Source organism: Sinocyclocheilus rhinocerous, unplaced genomic scaffold (genome assembly GCF_001515625.1).
Source record: "Sinocyclocheilus rhinocerous isolate Xijiao unplaced genomic scaffold, SAMN03320098_v1.1 scaffold3, whole genome shotgun sequence".
NCBI classification, from domain to species: Eukaryota; Metazoa; Chordata; class Actinopteri; order Cypriniformes; family Cyprinidae; genus Sinocyclocheilus; species Sinocyclocheilus rhinocerous.
In genome coordinates this window covers 567,387-582,053 of record NW_015658759.1, presented here as the reverse complement: position 1 = coordinate 582,053, position 14,667 = coordinate 567,387, and the positions used below count along the sequence as shown (strand labels likewise).

Here is a 14,667-nt window from a genome sequence, read left to right as displayed (position 1 = left end):
ACTAAAGTCTCAAATCCAAAGAGATATTCTTTATAAAAGTTAAGACTGATCCACGCCCTCCTAAAACGCCTCGTTTAAACACGCCCCCACATGTCTACGTCACGATGTGGGAAGATTTGCAAAACACCGCCCAAATGTTCACGCAAAGAAAGAAGGCGTAACTTTATTGTTGCTGCCACTGCCATGTTGTGAAGACGCTGTGTGTTTCGTTGCCGAAAATAATTTCATTACACCAAATACACCAAATAATGTTCTTTTTAGCAGCATCATATGACCCCTTTAATTGGTCAAAAGTGACATTAAAGACATTTATTCTGCTACAAAATGTTTCCATTTCAAATAAATGCTGTTTTTTATTTATTTCTCATCATCGAACGAATCAACGATACATCAACGAATCATGAAAAAATACAACGATTTCCACAAAAATATTGAGCAGCTTTCAATACTTCTAATAATAAGAAATTGTAAGAATGATTTCTGAAGGATCATGTGACACTGAAGACTAGAGTAATGAAATTCAGAAAATTTAATATTTCACAATATTACTACTTTACAGTATTTTTTAGCAAATAAATGCAGCTATGGTGAGCATGAGACTTCTTCTAAAAATATATTTTTAAAAACATCCCAACACCAAACAGTAGTGTACCATGCTACTCAAATTCATGTACTATGGTATTTATGGTAAACCATGATTTATTCAATAATATGCAAATCTTACCCATTTGGATAGATGGTGTTGAGGTGTGTTCCACTACCGTGGTATGTGGATACCACAGAAAGAGTGTCGTCATGGTAACAGCAGGTACGGTCTAGTGCTCGCAAGTGTAATAATTCATCAGAGCGGGTGAAGGCAGGGTTGTCCAACGAATCCTGAGAACCCGGCCAGGACCTTCCCCAAAAACGAGCCGAAAGCTCATCAAAGTGATTAAATCTGCGATAACTGTGTCCACAGAAACAGAAGACAATAAATTAATAAAATTCACATATAAGAGTGTTTTATGTGTGTTCACTTGACCCCGTCCCTCCCTGTGTCGCTTTTAGTGGCGCTATCACAACCCATGGTTTGTTTTAACTGGCCAACAGTTTCCTGCAAACTATTTCCAATAACAAAATCAGGCTACTACAGATGAGTGCATGGGAGTGTTTGTTTAAAATGATTGAACATGTGATACCTGCTGCGTGATTGTTCCACTTTGGCTTGCATTAGCATGGTTTTAAATCGGCGCACCGTGAGATAAGACAGAAGAGCCATGACTGCTGCAACAGCAACCAGTACACCAAAGCACACGCCCACCAAACGCGGCCGGGTCATGCGGAAGTCACAACGCTGACCCATAAACCAGTAATCCTCCCCAACAGGACACCTTCAGAAAGACAGAGCTTGGTCATACCTGCAAGATATTTCAGCAGTTGTTTAACCCTATATAGCCTGCTGTATCAAATGTGATATGCAAACTTTTAAAGCCCCTAAATTACCAACAAGACAAAAACTTTCTTGTTGTACACAATCAACTACATGCCTTCCGTCTGATTTACACTTTTTTTTAGCAAGTAATAGGCCTTGGCTTTTAGTATAACCATCTTTCTTCAAGTCGTGGTACACGTGTCTTTTTTACTGTGAAATCTTTATGAATTTTAATGAAGTAAACAACACCTCTTTATATTGTTAGTAATATTTCATGATGAACACTTACTGGACTGATGCAACTTAGGTTTACTTGATTATCCACACATCATGTTTTAGAAAAACAATGCTAAAATGTATTTTTCAAATATGATACATCAGGCTTTTGAGGAACATTCATTTGTACATTTCTCAATCTTCACTGTATTGCATTGCATTATATGTTTTGCTCCCTACAATTTTAAAATATTACAATTTCAGCAACTGCACCAAATTGCATTTTTTTCTGACTATTATTTCATATTTCAGGCTTTATAGGGCTAATCAGTCCTCCTGGAAACTCTATGGTTTCTTCTTGTATAAATGAGCAGGTGTTGACCAGAATACATTGCAATTAGGACCAGGTTTTATGCCGCAAGTCAGAAATCTGCTATGTTAAACTACCCTGCTTGTAACTGTACATGTAACTTACTGACAAATAGGCTGTTGCCCGAAGCGATGGACACAGATTCCCTGATGTTTACAGTATTCAGAGTGGCACACAGATGTACAGGTGGCATTGCCCTTTGAAGAAACACACTGGAACCCAGATAGACATTCAAACAGCCATTCACAAACATCTGTCTGCAAACCTGAGAGGGAAAGAAAGAAAACATATTAGGGTATGATACGTGATCTGATTGGTTCAGATAGAAATAAATGCGAAACATATCTAAGATAGATGTAACTGGTTAAGATCTTGTTCAACACTCACCTCCCACAGTAATATTCTTCACTCTAACTCCACCCACAAATATTCCTTTCTTTGGCAGTGGGTTTAACCCCGCCTGCTGTAACAGAGACTCCACCCTTCCCAGCCAGGACAGCGCTTCCACTGTTTGGAACTGGACTACTGTTTGCAGAATTGGACCACTTATGAAAACAACCATCACAAAATCAATCAATGACTTTTTTAAGGAAATTAATACTTTTATTCAGCAATGACACATTAAATTGATCAAAAGTAATGGTAAAGACATTTAAATTTGTTGCAAAAGATTTCTATGTAAAAAAAACATTTAACACATCATCCATTTAGATATTAGATCAGGTTTTCAGGTAGACTTTAGATCAGGTTTTCAAAATCTTCTTGTCTGCTGAACCACTGCGATCTAAAGTATATACCTGAAGTACTCCCTTAGATTTGAAACCTAAAATGTGTAATGTTTTGATTGTTGGATTTTTTTTATTATTATTTATATATAATAGTATTATAATATATTTTATATAATAATAATATAATTATATGTTCTGTTTTAAAAGAAGATGTTTTATTTTTAGTTTCATTTTGCTTTAACATTTCATTGGAATCACAATCTCACAAACTCTCTGCAGTTTAAACAATTAGTAAGAACACAATTACACATAAAAGAAACATTCATTCATATGCATCAACAAATTCTTCCTAAGTACTGACTGAATGATGAATTTCATCAATAATTACAGCAATGTCTAGACTCTTAGCTAGCCCACAGTGACTTCAACGCATATATCGAAAAAGATCAATTACAAATATATACCGTATATGTCAGTAAAGTGTTTTACCTGTGCCAGGTCACATGTTGATTCTGAAATCCAGAAAGGATCTGCAGGAATGTCTCCACCTGCAGGCGTGGATGGTTATTTACATCATTGCAATGGCAATCATATGACCATCAACCATCAGCTGACATGAGTATGTGTACACTAACATTCAAAAACATTAAAAAAAAAAAAATGTATCGACCACAGACTGAATAGTAGTATATAAAGTAATTCAAATGGTTTTACCTCATGCAACTTCATACTAGGGGCATAATCTCTTTCCAGGACGATTTGTAAGAGTACTTGAAATGTTTTCTCTGAAAAACAGAAGAACCGATACTTTTCAGGAAATAAACAAGATTAATGTTTACTGAGAAATGTGGAAAAGGGATAAATTATAGGTCTCAAAGAAGCAAATGTGACAGATTTGTATCTCACCCTTGATGATTGCTGGCTGGTCCTTCACTATAAAATAATGCCGTCCATGTGGCCACTTCCTGTCAAAGCTGGATGCGGTAGAATGGATCCAAGATGTCCGAGTGACTGCTTGTGTAGATACTGTGTGTGCTTTTGTTTGGATAAGATAAGAGCTTGTGGTCATATGTTGGGGAGGTCTGACAGTGCTGGGCTTATGCACTGGAAAGTGTGTCTGGACCTGGAACGAAGTCGTTTCTGTGGACGTGGCGTGTGGATTAATCTGCGGGGTAGTTATTGAGGGTGGATGAACCGCAGAGGTCTGACTGCTTTCCCAATGTGGAGTGGTCATACTAATAGATGTGCTGGTTCGAATGCCACGATCAGCTGTACTGGCCTGTGAGATGTAAGGAGTTGTGATGTCAGATGAAGTCCTCAATGTGACAGTAGTGTGGGCAGTAAAGCCATTAGTGATTTCTGTTGATCCAGTATGAATGTCATTAAAAGGAGATAAGCCAATAGTCATCTTTGAACTTGTCGCACTAGTCTGAGTAGGACTCAGATGACTTCTACCCTCTGTTTGACCACTACTCATCTCATTGATATCACTTACATCAGAAAATCCTACATTGCTCTGCGTGTTTTCAGAAGATGGAGGTGAATACTGGGGTGTAGATGTGTATATAGGGAATTCAGTATGCATACTTGATTTTGTGTTGGTATTCTGGACTTGTGATGGGGACACACCAGGTTCCTCTAAATCAGTGCGGTTCTCAAATCTCACTGTAGTGCTATCTTCCACCATGAGGTCAGAAGTCACATTAGGACTAATCTGAGGACTCGACAGAGAGATTGATGGAGAGCTGGTGATGGGGATTTCTTGTTTGCCTCTTACTGTAGATGGTAAATACGAGGTGCATGCATGACCGAGGCAATCACTTTCAGATGGTAGCAGACCCTTGTCCCCTTCTGGTGTACTAGGACTCTTAGTAGGGGTCAGGTCTGGAGGGATGGTAGTTGGGAAGGTGGTGAAGGCACTGATTTTTTTATTGTTGTGAGAAGTCCAGTAAGAGATTGACGAAGATGCAGAGCTGATTTCTTGGGTGCTTGTATCGTGCTGACTTCTGATGGTGTGTGAAATGTGGGTGGTTGATGCTCCCAAAGAAGTTAAAGTTGGAGTTGCAAGTGTGTTCCGTGAAGTGCGCATGAACTCGTCTGAAGTTGTTGGCTCATTCTCACTGGTAACATTTATTGGTGGCTCACTTGGAGACATGGAGTAACCTGAGTATTCAGCCGTGTTGCTTTCAGAAAACGCTAATGTGTTGGTTTGATTAACATTTAGAAACTTTGATTCTGTAGCAGGCGTACTAGTAGTGAGTACTGAATCATCATAGATTGTTTGATTAGTAATGTTTTGATCTGGATTAGTTGACCTTGGAGAGCGATCTGTCCTGTCCATCTCTGATGATATTGGTTGGTTGTCGTCTGAGATTGTGTTTGAACTCCAAAAAATTAAATCAAATTGACTCGTCCCAGTGTTCTCCGATATTGTAAACAAATCTTTATTTGGGACCGTCACTGTGGTTGCTTTAGCCTTGTAAGAACTGTCACTAAGGAAGTCTTTATGTTTAGAAGTTTTGTTGAATGGCTGAATATAATGTGGACTTACTATCATAAAGCTGGAAGTCGGAAACATTGAAGTTGGATCACCTCTTTGACTTGTTTTGGAGTGAATTTTGTGCAATTCATGTGCATGTGTGCGCATGTGCTGTGAATTTCCTCTATGTAATTCACTGTGTGCAACATCATTTGTGGCTAAAAGTGCACTTGTTGTAGCCACATCAGTTGCCTGTCGGGGTGTAGTTTGTACAGACAGCAGTGGTAATTGGATTTCAGTGGATGACTGAGCCAAAGAAGGTTCAGTGGACAATATTGCGAGCGTGTTCACGTGTGTGTCAAGGGCAGAGCTGGTTTGTGTATCAGAATAAGAATGTGTGCCAGTGAGTGGAAGGTCGGAGATCCAGGCTCCAGCCGTTTCCTTTCCATTGTTGGTGATTTCCTGCGGAAAGAGGGGTCTGCGCTTATCGTCCAGGTCAGACACACCTCCGCCCTGCTGTATACTCTCACCCCTGAGAGAGTGTGTTTTAGGGGTTGCATTGCTGCTCACTGCAATGTCAGAGATGCTGGTTACATCGTTTGAGCCATTCGGAGAGGGAGACACTGGGTCAGCATCAGAGTGGGTGTAAGGAACCAAAGCAAGAGTGTGATTGTCCTCTGACGTGTTCCATTCTGAGAAAAACACACACGCAAAGATGAATGGAAACAGGAATTATGAGATTATTCAAGACACAAGATTCCAACACTAAGGGAAATAAACAAACATACAACAACCTTCTCACTGGGTATTGTTCATACTTTTAACATACACTACTGATCAAAATTTTGAGGTCAATAAGATTTTTTTAAATGTTTTTGAAAGAATTCTCTTATGGTAACCAAGGCTATTTTTTAAAATCCAGTAAAACAGTAAAATTGTGAAAAAAAAATTGCAATTTAAAATAACTGTTTTCTATTTTGGTTTATTTTAAAATATAATTTATTTCTGTGATGGCAAAGCTGAATTTTCAGATTCCTCTATTCCTCTAGTCTTCAGTGTCACAAGATTCTTCAGAAATCATTGTTGATTTGTACCATGTAGTACTGTCTGTGGTATTGGAATTATACATGTCCAAAGATGGTATTAAGATGGGACCATGTCTAAAAACTTGGTCTTGTTTTAAGTGACTTACTCAGATGTAATGTGGCAAAGGTTTCATCAGTCCTTCTCAAGCTCCATTCAATGATGGTTCTCCCAGTGCCAGAGAATAGCACCCGCTCCTCTCTTTCATAGGTCAGTGTATTCCCATTCCCAAATTTAATTCCAATATGAGCACCTTCCCCAACAGAAATGACCTCTATCCAAACAGTCTGATTTTCATGTGCATCAATAATCCATGTGCAGGTAACGTCCAACAGTTTTTCTGTGCTGTCGCTGGTAATTCTGTTAAATAAAAGGCTGTTTGGGTGTAAAGAGTACCGAATTGAGCCGGTCCTCTCTCCAAGAATTTTCCCTCCACAGCTTTGCCTCAAGTTCAACAGTGTGTTTCCTACAGACAAACATCATCACCGTCACCTTCAATATATTAAGAATCATTACATATTTTTAGTTACGTCATGAATTTCAGTACCATGGTATATTTTGAAGTACTTTTGTACTTTAACAGTATGTTTTGTGTGTAAATTATGTGGTGCATAATAATTCAGTACCATGTTATAATTAGGCCCACTACGGTACATTTTAAGGTTACCGTGATCATTTTTTAATAAGGATAAGATTAATCACAATATAATTCTTTAAAAACTATATCAATTACATTTTTCCTAAAGAATCTAGAATGGCTAATCGACACATTTTAAACAAGGTTTATAATACAATACAATTTTATTTATATAGCACAGTTTAAAAACAACCGGAGTTGACCAAAGTGCTTTACAACACTATACCAACAATAGGCAAATTGCAAAATTACACATTAAATATACACAGAATATACACAAGCTGTAAAATGTGTGGCGTTCCTGAGAACAAAGTCAAAGACAATTTGTCATGGGATATCGAACGCCAACGAAAATAAATAGGTCTTTAGAGTTGATTTAAAAACAGACAAGGTTGGGGTAGTTCTGATGTGAGAGGGGAGACTATTCCAAAGTTTTGGGCCGACAACAGAAAAGGCACGGTCACCTCTCGTTTTTAGCCTTGTCCTAGGAACATGCAGCAGGTCAGAATTAGTAGATCTTAGCGATCTCGACAAAGTATGAGGCTGTAACAACTCGGTTAAGTACAGTGGGGCCCAATTGTGAAGAGATTTAAAAACAAAAAGTAGAATTTTAAAATCAATTCTGTACTTTACTGGAAGCCAATGAAGTGATATTAAAACCGGTGTAACAGTCTCATATTTGCACTTTCCAGTAAGAAGCCGAGCTGCTGCATTCTGGACTAACTGCAGACGACAAACACAGGACTGAGGAACACCAACATACAGAGAATTACAGTAGTCAAGCCTGGATGTAACAAATGCATGTATTGCTATTTCAAGCTTCTTTAATGATAGCAATGACTTCACTTTGGAGAGAAGCCGGATATAATAAAAACAGGACTATAATGTGTTTAGCATGTCAATATCTCTTCGTATATGAATGAAATGGACGTCTTACCTGGAGAGAAAATAAATAAGAAAATATACACAAAACGACGCATTTTGCGAGCCAAAACATTCCAGGAAGGTATCCGTTCTCACAGTTAATTCCATAAAGATTATTTAACAACCCTAAAATATGATGTAGACAATACTTAAACTAGTCACAAGTATCTTATCAGTTTTCTTTCTGTTTTTAGGACCTTTATAGAGGAGTTAAGCTCATCCTTCAGTCCTCCGCAGAAACCTTGTGGAACCGACCGCAGCTCACTTTATGAGTTTCGCGCGAGCATGTGCGTTTCTGTGAGCTCGCGAGCTCGCCTACGGGCTGTAGAAAACAGGACACTGTGCAGACATATGATTACGATTAGTCATATTTTTAAGAGGGAAAATGGGACGGAAGCTGTTAAAAGTTAAGGGGACTGAGGAGATTCCAAGATTAGGTTAATAACCCAGGTTGTGTGTGTTTGTGTGAGAGAAAACAGAGAGAGTGTTTGTTTGCGCTCCCCTGACGAGCTTGTGCTGTCAATTCAAACTAGAAAATAGATTAACTACATATATAAGGTCATTCAGAGATCGTTGGCACAGTGTCTGTGTCTCAAAATCAAGACTTTTTAGACAACACTTGGAGACTGAATGCACCTATAAACCAAGGAATAGCCTACCACAGTATTACCACAATTTGTGTGAGGGTATGTTAAATAGCTCAGATTTTTAGACACACGGTCCTTCAAGGCCAAACCAGTTTCTCCTTTGGAGCTGTATTTGTGAAGCCAAGTAAAAACTAAAAAGTTATTCTGAGATTAAATAAAACTCAAACATTTGCCTAATTTAAATTTCATAATTTCATTTCAGATTAAGTTCTCACAAAATAATGTTCTTTTTAGCAGCATCATATGACCCCTTTAAAACTTTGCCTAACCTTTTCCTAATGCACAGAAATCCTGACATTCACAAACACAAAAAAAAGGAGGAAATGCCTGGAGCGTCCCTCCCTAGCTTCTCATCATCACAGCAAGAGGTACACTGCAGAAGTCCACTGACATACTAACACACACATAAACACAGAGGGAGGGCAAAGGATTTATTACACCTGAAAAGGAAACATGGGCTTATTTAAGTCCATAATATAGGAGTGTCTTTTAAATGTAAGCCCTTTTGAACTTAACATCAACCAAAGTTCTTCTCTTGCACACCAAGCTGAATGTTAAATTTAAACCCCAAGTTTGAATAAACCATGCATGCTTTTATAAAAATGACATATTGCTTATTTAAAGTCTAAATTAAGGATGAATGATATATCATAAATCATCTAATAGTTTTGCTGGAATCCTAAATTGTGATATACATTAGTTCTCACTGAATTCACGTTCTCTGCATTTTGCTTCACAGGCAGATTATTTGACTGTGTAATATTTAATGTTTTTAATATTCTGAAGGAAATACACAGTTATTTTATGCTGAGGAGCCGATCCTGAAATACACAAACTTTAGAAATGGCATTAAAGGAATCCATGAGCAAATGTGAACAAAAATGTCAAAGTATCACTATTTTAAACCCACACTGCAATAAATGTCAACAGCTTAATGTTATTTGGTGTTAGTTAAAGGTTATAGTGGAAGATTGTATTAGTTTTATTAGCATTAACTTCAGGGGGTCAAGATTAAGTACTGCTTCCTAATATAACCTGTTTAAACTGTCTTGGCTCAAACTCTGGAAAAGTCTTCAGGTAAATATTAGACTTGGAAAGAATTTCCAGTAGGCGGTGCTATAACAAACCAAATACAGCCAATCTGAAATCGTGAAGTTTCTTGTTTTATACATTACTATTCAAAATTTCGGTAAGATTTTTTTATTCATTTTTCTTTTATTCAGAAAGGACATATTACATTGATCAAAAGTGACAGCCATTTATAACATAAAAGATTTTTATTTCAAATTCTGTTATTTTAAACTCTCTATTCATCTAAAAATCCTGAAAAAAATGTATCACACTTTCCACAAAAATATTAAGCAATAGAACAGTTTTCAACATTGATAATAATAAGAAATGTTTCTTGAGCACCAAATATTAGAATGTTAGCATATTAGAATGAAGGATCTTGTGATCTTGGAACTAAGTGACTCTCTAAGTGACTGTTTTTTTATTTTTTCCTGACATGTTGGTGTTATATCTTTCACTTGGATGTTATAAGTTGCACTGAGTAAATATAGCTGGATAAAACAAAAACTGTGTCCGTCTTCATTTCAGGCTGCAAAGCAACAAAATGTGATTATTTTAAAGGGGGGTGGGATTCTTTTCTATACCCACATAACAGAAAACAAAGAAACTGTCAAAAAACAAACCCTTGATCTATTGATGAACAGACTGATCACATTGGCACAGATTCATAACATAGATCTGAAGACATAAATAAGGTCCTTTAAACTGATTTAAAGTCTTTATTTTCTAGAATTCATATGACTTATTCACATTATTTGCACACTCTCATTGTTTGAAAGAGGAGCTTGTGAATGTATCTAGCAGAGAATGCTGCAGACCAACAAAATTATGAACACTGATTTAAACATGCATCTAAATACAAAAAGAATAAAGAAGAAACATAAACAATTTGTGACAAAAGCTCCATGGTCTTTGCCATTTGACGGGATTATCTTTATCTGGACGAAAAAGAACAAACAAGCATCCATAAGTGTAAGGTTCACCTGAAGTGACACAAATTGTCAGAAGATCTGAATAGTAATTAAACTCACAATGATTATTTATGCTCATTCATAAACATCCTTCTTGTCTGCGATGTACTGAACAATCTCTTGTGGTGTCATCAACTTCTCTGCTTCAACATCAGGGATTTCAAAACCTGTACGTGAAAGCAAACACTATCAACTGGGTACTAGATATATTCATCCATAACCATGTATAAAAAGTCCTTATACACCAGAAAAAACAATGCATACATTCAAATAATACATAAATATAAAGCAAAGGTCATAATGGGAGAAACATTATGCTTGAAATTAGAATATAAACTATTGTAAATGCAATTACATACCAAATTCATCTTCCATGGCCATGATGATCTCCACCTGGTCTAAACTGTCCAATCCCAAATCCTTCATGAAGTGAGATGTAGCCTGAAGCTAATAAGTAAAATACTTTTAAAATATCATCAAGCACACTAAATATGCTGTATGCAATATATTTGAAGATAATTTGAAATATTTCAGTCAAACATGTCTATCTGATCAAACCGATGGGAGTATTTACCTTCTCAGGGTTGATCTTGTCATAGAGCTTCAGGACGTAGAGGACACGGTCATGGATAGTCTCTAGGGTTAATGGGGGCAAGTCACCATACTGCCTCCATTGCAAGACCTGAAATGAGCTGCTGGAGATCTACAAAAGAAAACAAAACATCCTAGAAATTACATTTTGCAAAGATTATTATTTAAGACAGACAACTGGAGCAGTATTATTTTAGTATTAGTTGTTTTGTTTTGAATTGTTATTTCTATTTAGCTTTAATTTATTGATTCAGTTTTAGTAATGTTAGTTCTTCAGCTTAAAACTCACCTATTTCACTTAGTTACCAATGCAACATTTTTTAAAAAGAAAAATTATTATTTTAAGTTTTTCTTGTAACACTCCAAAGAGAAAGGAAAAATTGAAATCGCATCATATGACCCCTTTAATATTTATATTTCCAATTTCAATTAACAAAAACAATTCTAACAGTTTTAGCTAACAATAACAACACTGATCTGGAGGTTCAGTTCAATAATAGCCGATGATACATGAGTATTATGATGAGGTAATAAGTAAATCATATATTTGTTAAATGTCATAGAATGTAGATGTGAAAGAAAGATGCAGCAAACATACTATACACACACAGTACACAGAATATATAGACAGCTAAAATACAGATACTTTTAAACGATTATAAAGGTATACATACAATCTTGCAATGCATACATGTATATAAACCATTGTAATTATAAAAACCAGAACTGATTACTGCAAAAGAGATAATTAAAAAACAAAACATACAGACCAGTCTCTATTCAGCCACATAATAACACTTGAAGTTAAATTAGAAACATTATCCTTAATGGTAGATGCAGATTATTTGGTTCAAACTTATTTTCTGGCTGCATATAGTTAATACACTGAAATGAAGTGAAATGAGGCTGAACTCATTCTAACTAAGGCACGGGTAGGTCATTGGATGTCATGAGTCAATAACTAACACACACCTGCGCCAGCGGAGATTTGTGTCCATTAGTCAGATATGAAAATGTTCGATCATGGGTGAGCGGAGCTGCTGTTAATGTCGCGGTAGTATTGATACGATTAAAATATACAGAACGGTAATTCAGTGATCGGACACACCGGCCAATGATGCGCGCCGCCATGTTTCTCAATCCGCTCCCACAATGCACGAGACTGCCACTGCGCATGCGCGACACACTGAATCCAAAATTAGTTCTCGAATTTACTTTTTTTTAATCTATGAATGTAACTTAAGTAAATGTTTAACTTTAATATCAATAAATAAACTACATTTCATGTTAGAGCATATTACCACAATAAAAGAAAATCAATCGTCAACTATAAAAGCGAAGTTGTCATCTTTTTCCTCTTTATTAATGCGGTATGTTGTGTGTTTTATACACACGCACGCACACATCTCACATCCATCATATAAATGTGACTATCACTATGAATGCTTCGTTACATATTAGTAGGGACAAAAAAAATTATAGTTTGACATTTTCTCAGCTAAAAACTTTAATCTCAACATTAAAGACATTAAAAGTGTTTAAAAAGGGGTCATATGATGCTGCTAAAAATAACATTATTTTGTGTATTTGGTGTAATGAAATGTGTTTATGCGGTTTAAGGTTCAAAAAACACATTATTTTCCACATACTGTACATTATTGTTTCTCTATGCCCTGCCTTTCTGAAACGCGTCGCGGATTTGAGACTTTAGTCTTTGCAACTTTACAGATCTTCTTTATGCACCAAGAGCTTGTAACACTCCAAAGAGAAAGGAAAAATTGAAATCGCATCATATGACCCCTTTAAGTCAAATCACAGATTTAGTTTTTTTTGTAAAATATATTTTACATATCACATCCAAATACAAATATTCCTCTGGCAATGCTTATATTAACTGTATTCAACAAACACCCTGTGTAACATTTTTAATGTTTATTATTAACAATGGCATTAATGAACACATTTTTATTTTATTAAGTAATAAAAGTGATTAAAGATGTATGGTCTGTTTATGTAGATTTATATGAAACACACTAACATCCCCATTCAGATACCCAGTCAGCAGCGTGTCTGGTCCTGCCCAGCGGGCTAGTCGACACAACTCATTCAGCACACGGACAACTTTAGCCACGCTTCCTCTAAGATCCCAAACAGCAAGATGACCAGACTGGAAAACACCAACAAGCCCAGAGCCCAAGACATCATCTTTTAACCTAGATAAAGAGACAAATATGTACTGATTTGAATTTACTGCTAACATTTAGGGCTGGGCGATATGGGCAAAAATTCATATCTCTGTATTTTTTGACCGATTTGCGATATACGGTATATATCTCGGTATTTTCGTTTTTGTATTTGTATTTAAAAAATCTGTATTTAATATATATATATATTCACTTACCGCCCAATGTTGTCCAACAAAACAATACATATTAAAGGCTATGAAAACAAATAAAGTGAATGTAGCCATGCAAGCCTTTATATTATGTGCAAAAAAGGGTTAAATCACATTTTAACATTGTAACATTGCAATCTAAAAACAAAAATAAGGCTTTTAAAGCGGAAGTTAAATTCACTAAACTAAAAATGAAAATAAATGAGAAAATGAATAAATAAATGTTAGGCTATTTTGATTACCCCATTACAGTCACTTTACAGTCCGTGCTATCATAAAAATAGATTTATTTGTAGGTTTAAAATTCTACATGCCACATTTATTGTCCAACTACAAATATTTCAGCGAAATGTATATTTTAGTCAGAATTATTGCGCTCCTATTTAATTGAGCACCGTCTGTTTGGCGCGCTCGTTCTAAATGAAGTCTGTCTGTGAAGTTTAGCGGAGAATCCCAAAGCAGAAGGCTCATGCAACTATATTAATATAAATTAATAATAAACGTATTAATAATAAAATACAGTTAGTACTGAGATTCTTCACAGTACTGAGTAAATAAATAAATATGCGCACACGAATAAATTATTCGTGTGCTCCAGTGGGCTAGTGGTAGAAGTTTTGTCAAGCATTTCCGAGGTTTTGGGTTCTAATCCACCCTCGTGTAGTTTTTTTTTCTCTCATTAAAACCAAAGGTGTTCATCAGTGATTGTATATCAAGAGCAAGGACATGTTTGTGTGCATTTTGTTTTGTGCTTTTACCAGAACAAAGCGCATTGTGCACGAGTGCCAAGAGAGAACTGATAACAGCAGCAACGAGCGCTCGCCGTACCACATTCCAGCGATAGATCGCCTGTTGTTTAACACAGACCAACGAATTTGTTATCAAATGGAGTTCTGTTCAAATGTTTCTTTAGGTACATCCGTGCGTGGTACACACAGTGCATACAGCCGTACACCTGCAGGCGCCACTGTGTGTATGTACTTGTGGGTATTACATTTGTGTGTGGTTGTTGCCGCTAAAGTTGGCCATGATTCGGGACATGGTGTTGATAAATTTTAGACCTCTTTCTTATCTAGTCTCTTGCTTTTCGGAGAGGAATGCGGTTGCCGCGATTACTGGGTTACTGTGCTAAAAATACAAAAAA

General features: G+C 36.4%; 2 protein-coding genes across 3 annotated transcripts in view; both read right to left on the bottom strand.

The window, feature by feature from the left end:
- Positions 1-8,110, bottom strand: part of LOC107722969 (uncharacterized threonine-rich GPI-anchored glycoprotein PJ4664.02-like) — a 9,770-nt gene extending 1,660 nt beyond the window's left edge. The window contains exons 1-9 of the mRNA XM_016531472.1: positions 7,862-8,110; positions 6,397-6,753; positions 3,632-5,896; positions 3,440-3,510; positions 3,215-3,273; positions 2,385-2,542; positions 2,103-2,262; positions 1,179-1,370; positions 725-946 (exon numbers count right to left, since the gene is read on the bottom strand). Of these exons, the coding sequence (XP_016386958.1) occupies positions 725-946; positions 1,179-1,370; positions 2,103-2,262; positions 2,385-2,542; positions 3,215-3,273; positions 3,440-3,510; positions 3,632-5,896; positions 6,397-6,753; positions 7,862-7,904 (3,527 nt within the window). The 5' untranslated portion in view covers positions 7,905-8,110. The remainder of the gene's footprint in view (positions 1-724; positions 947-1,178; positions 1,371-2,102; positions 2,263-2,384; positions 2,543-3,214; positions 3,274-3,439; positions 3,511-3,631; positions 5,897-6,396; positions 6,754-7,861) is intronic.
- Positions 8,111-10,074: 1,964 nt separating this feature from the next.
- Positions 10,075-12,307, bottom strand: LOC107722929 (acyl carrier protein, mitochondrial-like). 2 transcript variants are annotated; one of them, XM_016531428.1, is made up of 5 exons: positions 12,101-12,307; positions 11,112-11,240; positions 10,897-10,984; positions 10,598-10,704; positions 10,075-10,095 (listed from the first exon to the last, which is right to left on the bottom strand). In XM_016531428.1, exons 1-4 carry the CDS (start codon positions 12,302-12,304, stop codon positions 10,613-10,615), a joined length of 513 nt encoding a protein of 170 aa, XP_016386914.1. In that variant the 5' UTR covers positions 12,305-12,307; the 3' UTR covers positions 10,075-10,095; positions 10,598-10,612. The 2 variants fall into 2 exon arrangements, with proteins under 2 accessions (XP_016386914.1, XP_016386912.1); XM_016531426.1 differs by lacking the exon at positions 10,075-10,095 and adding an exon at positions 10,102-10,504.
- Positions 12,308-14,667: the final 2,360 nt, after the last annotated feature.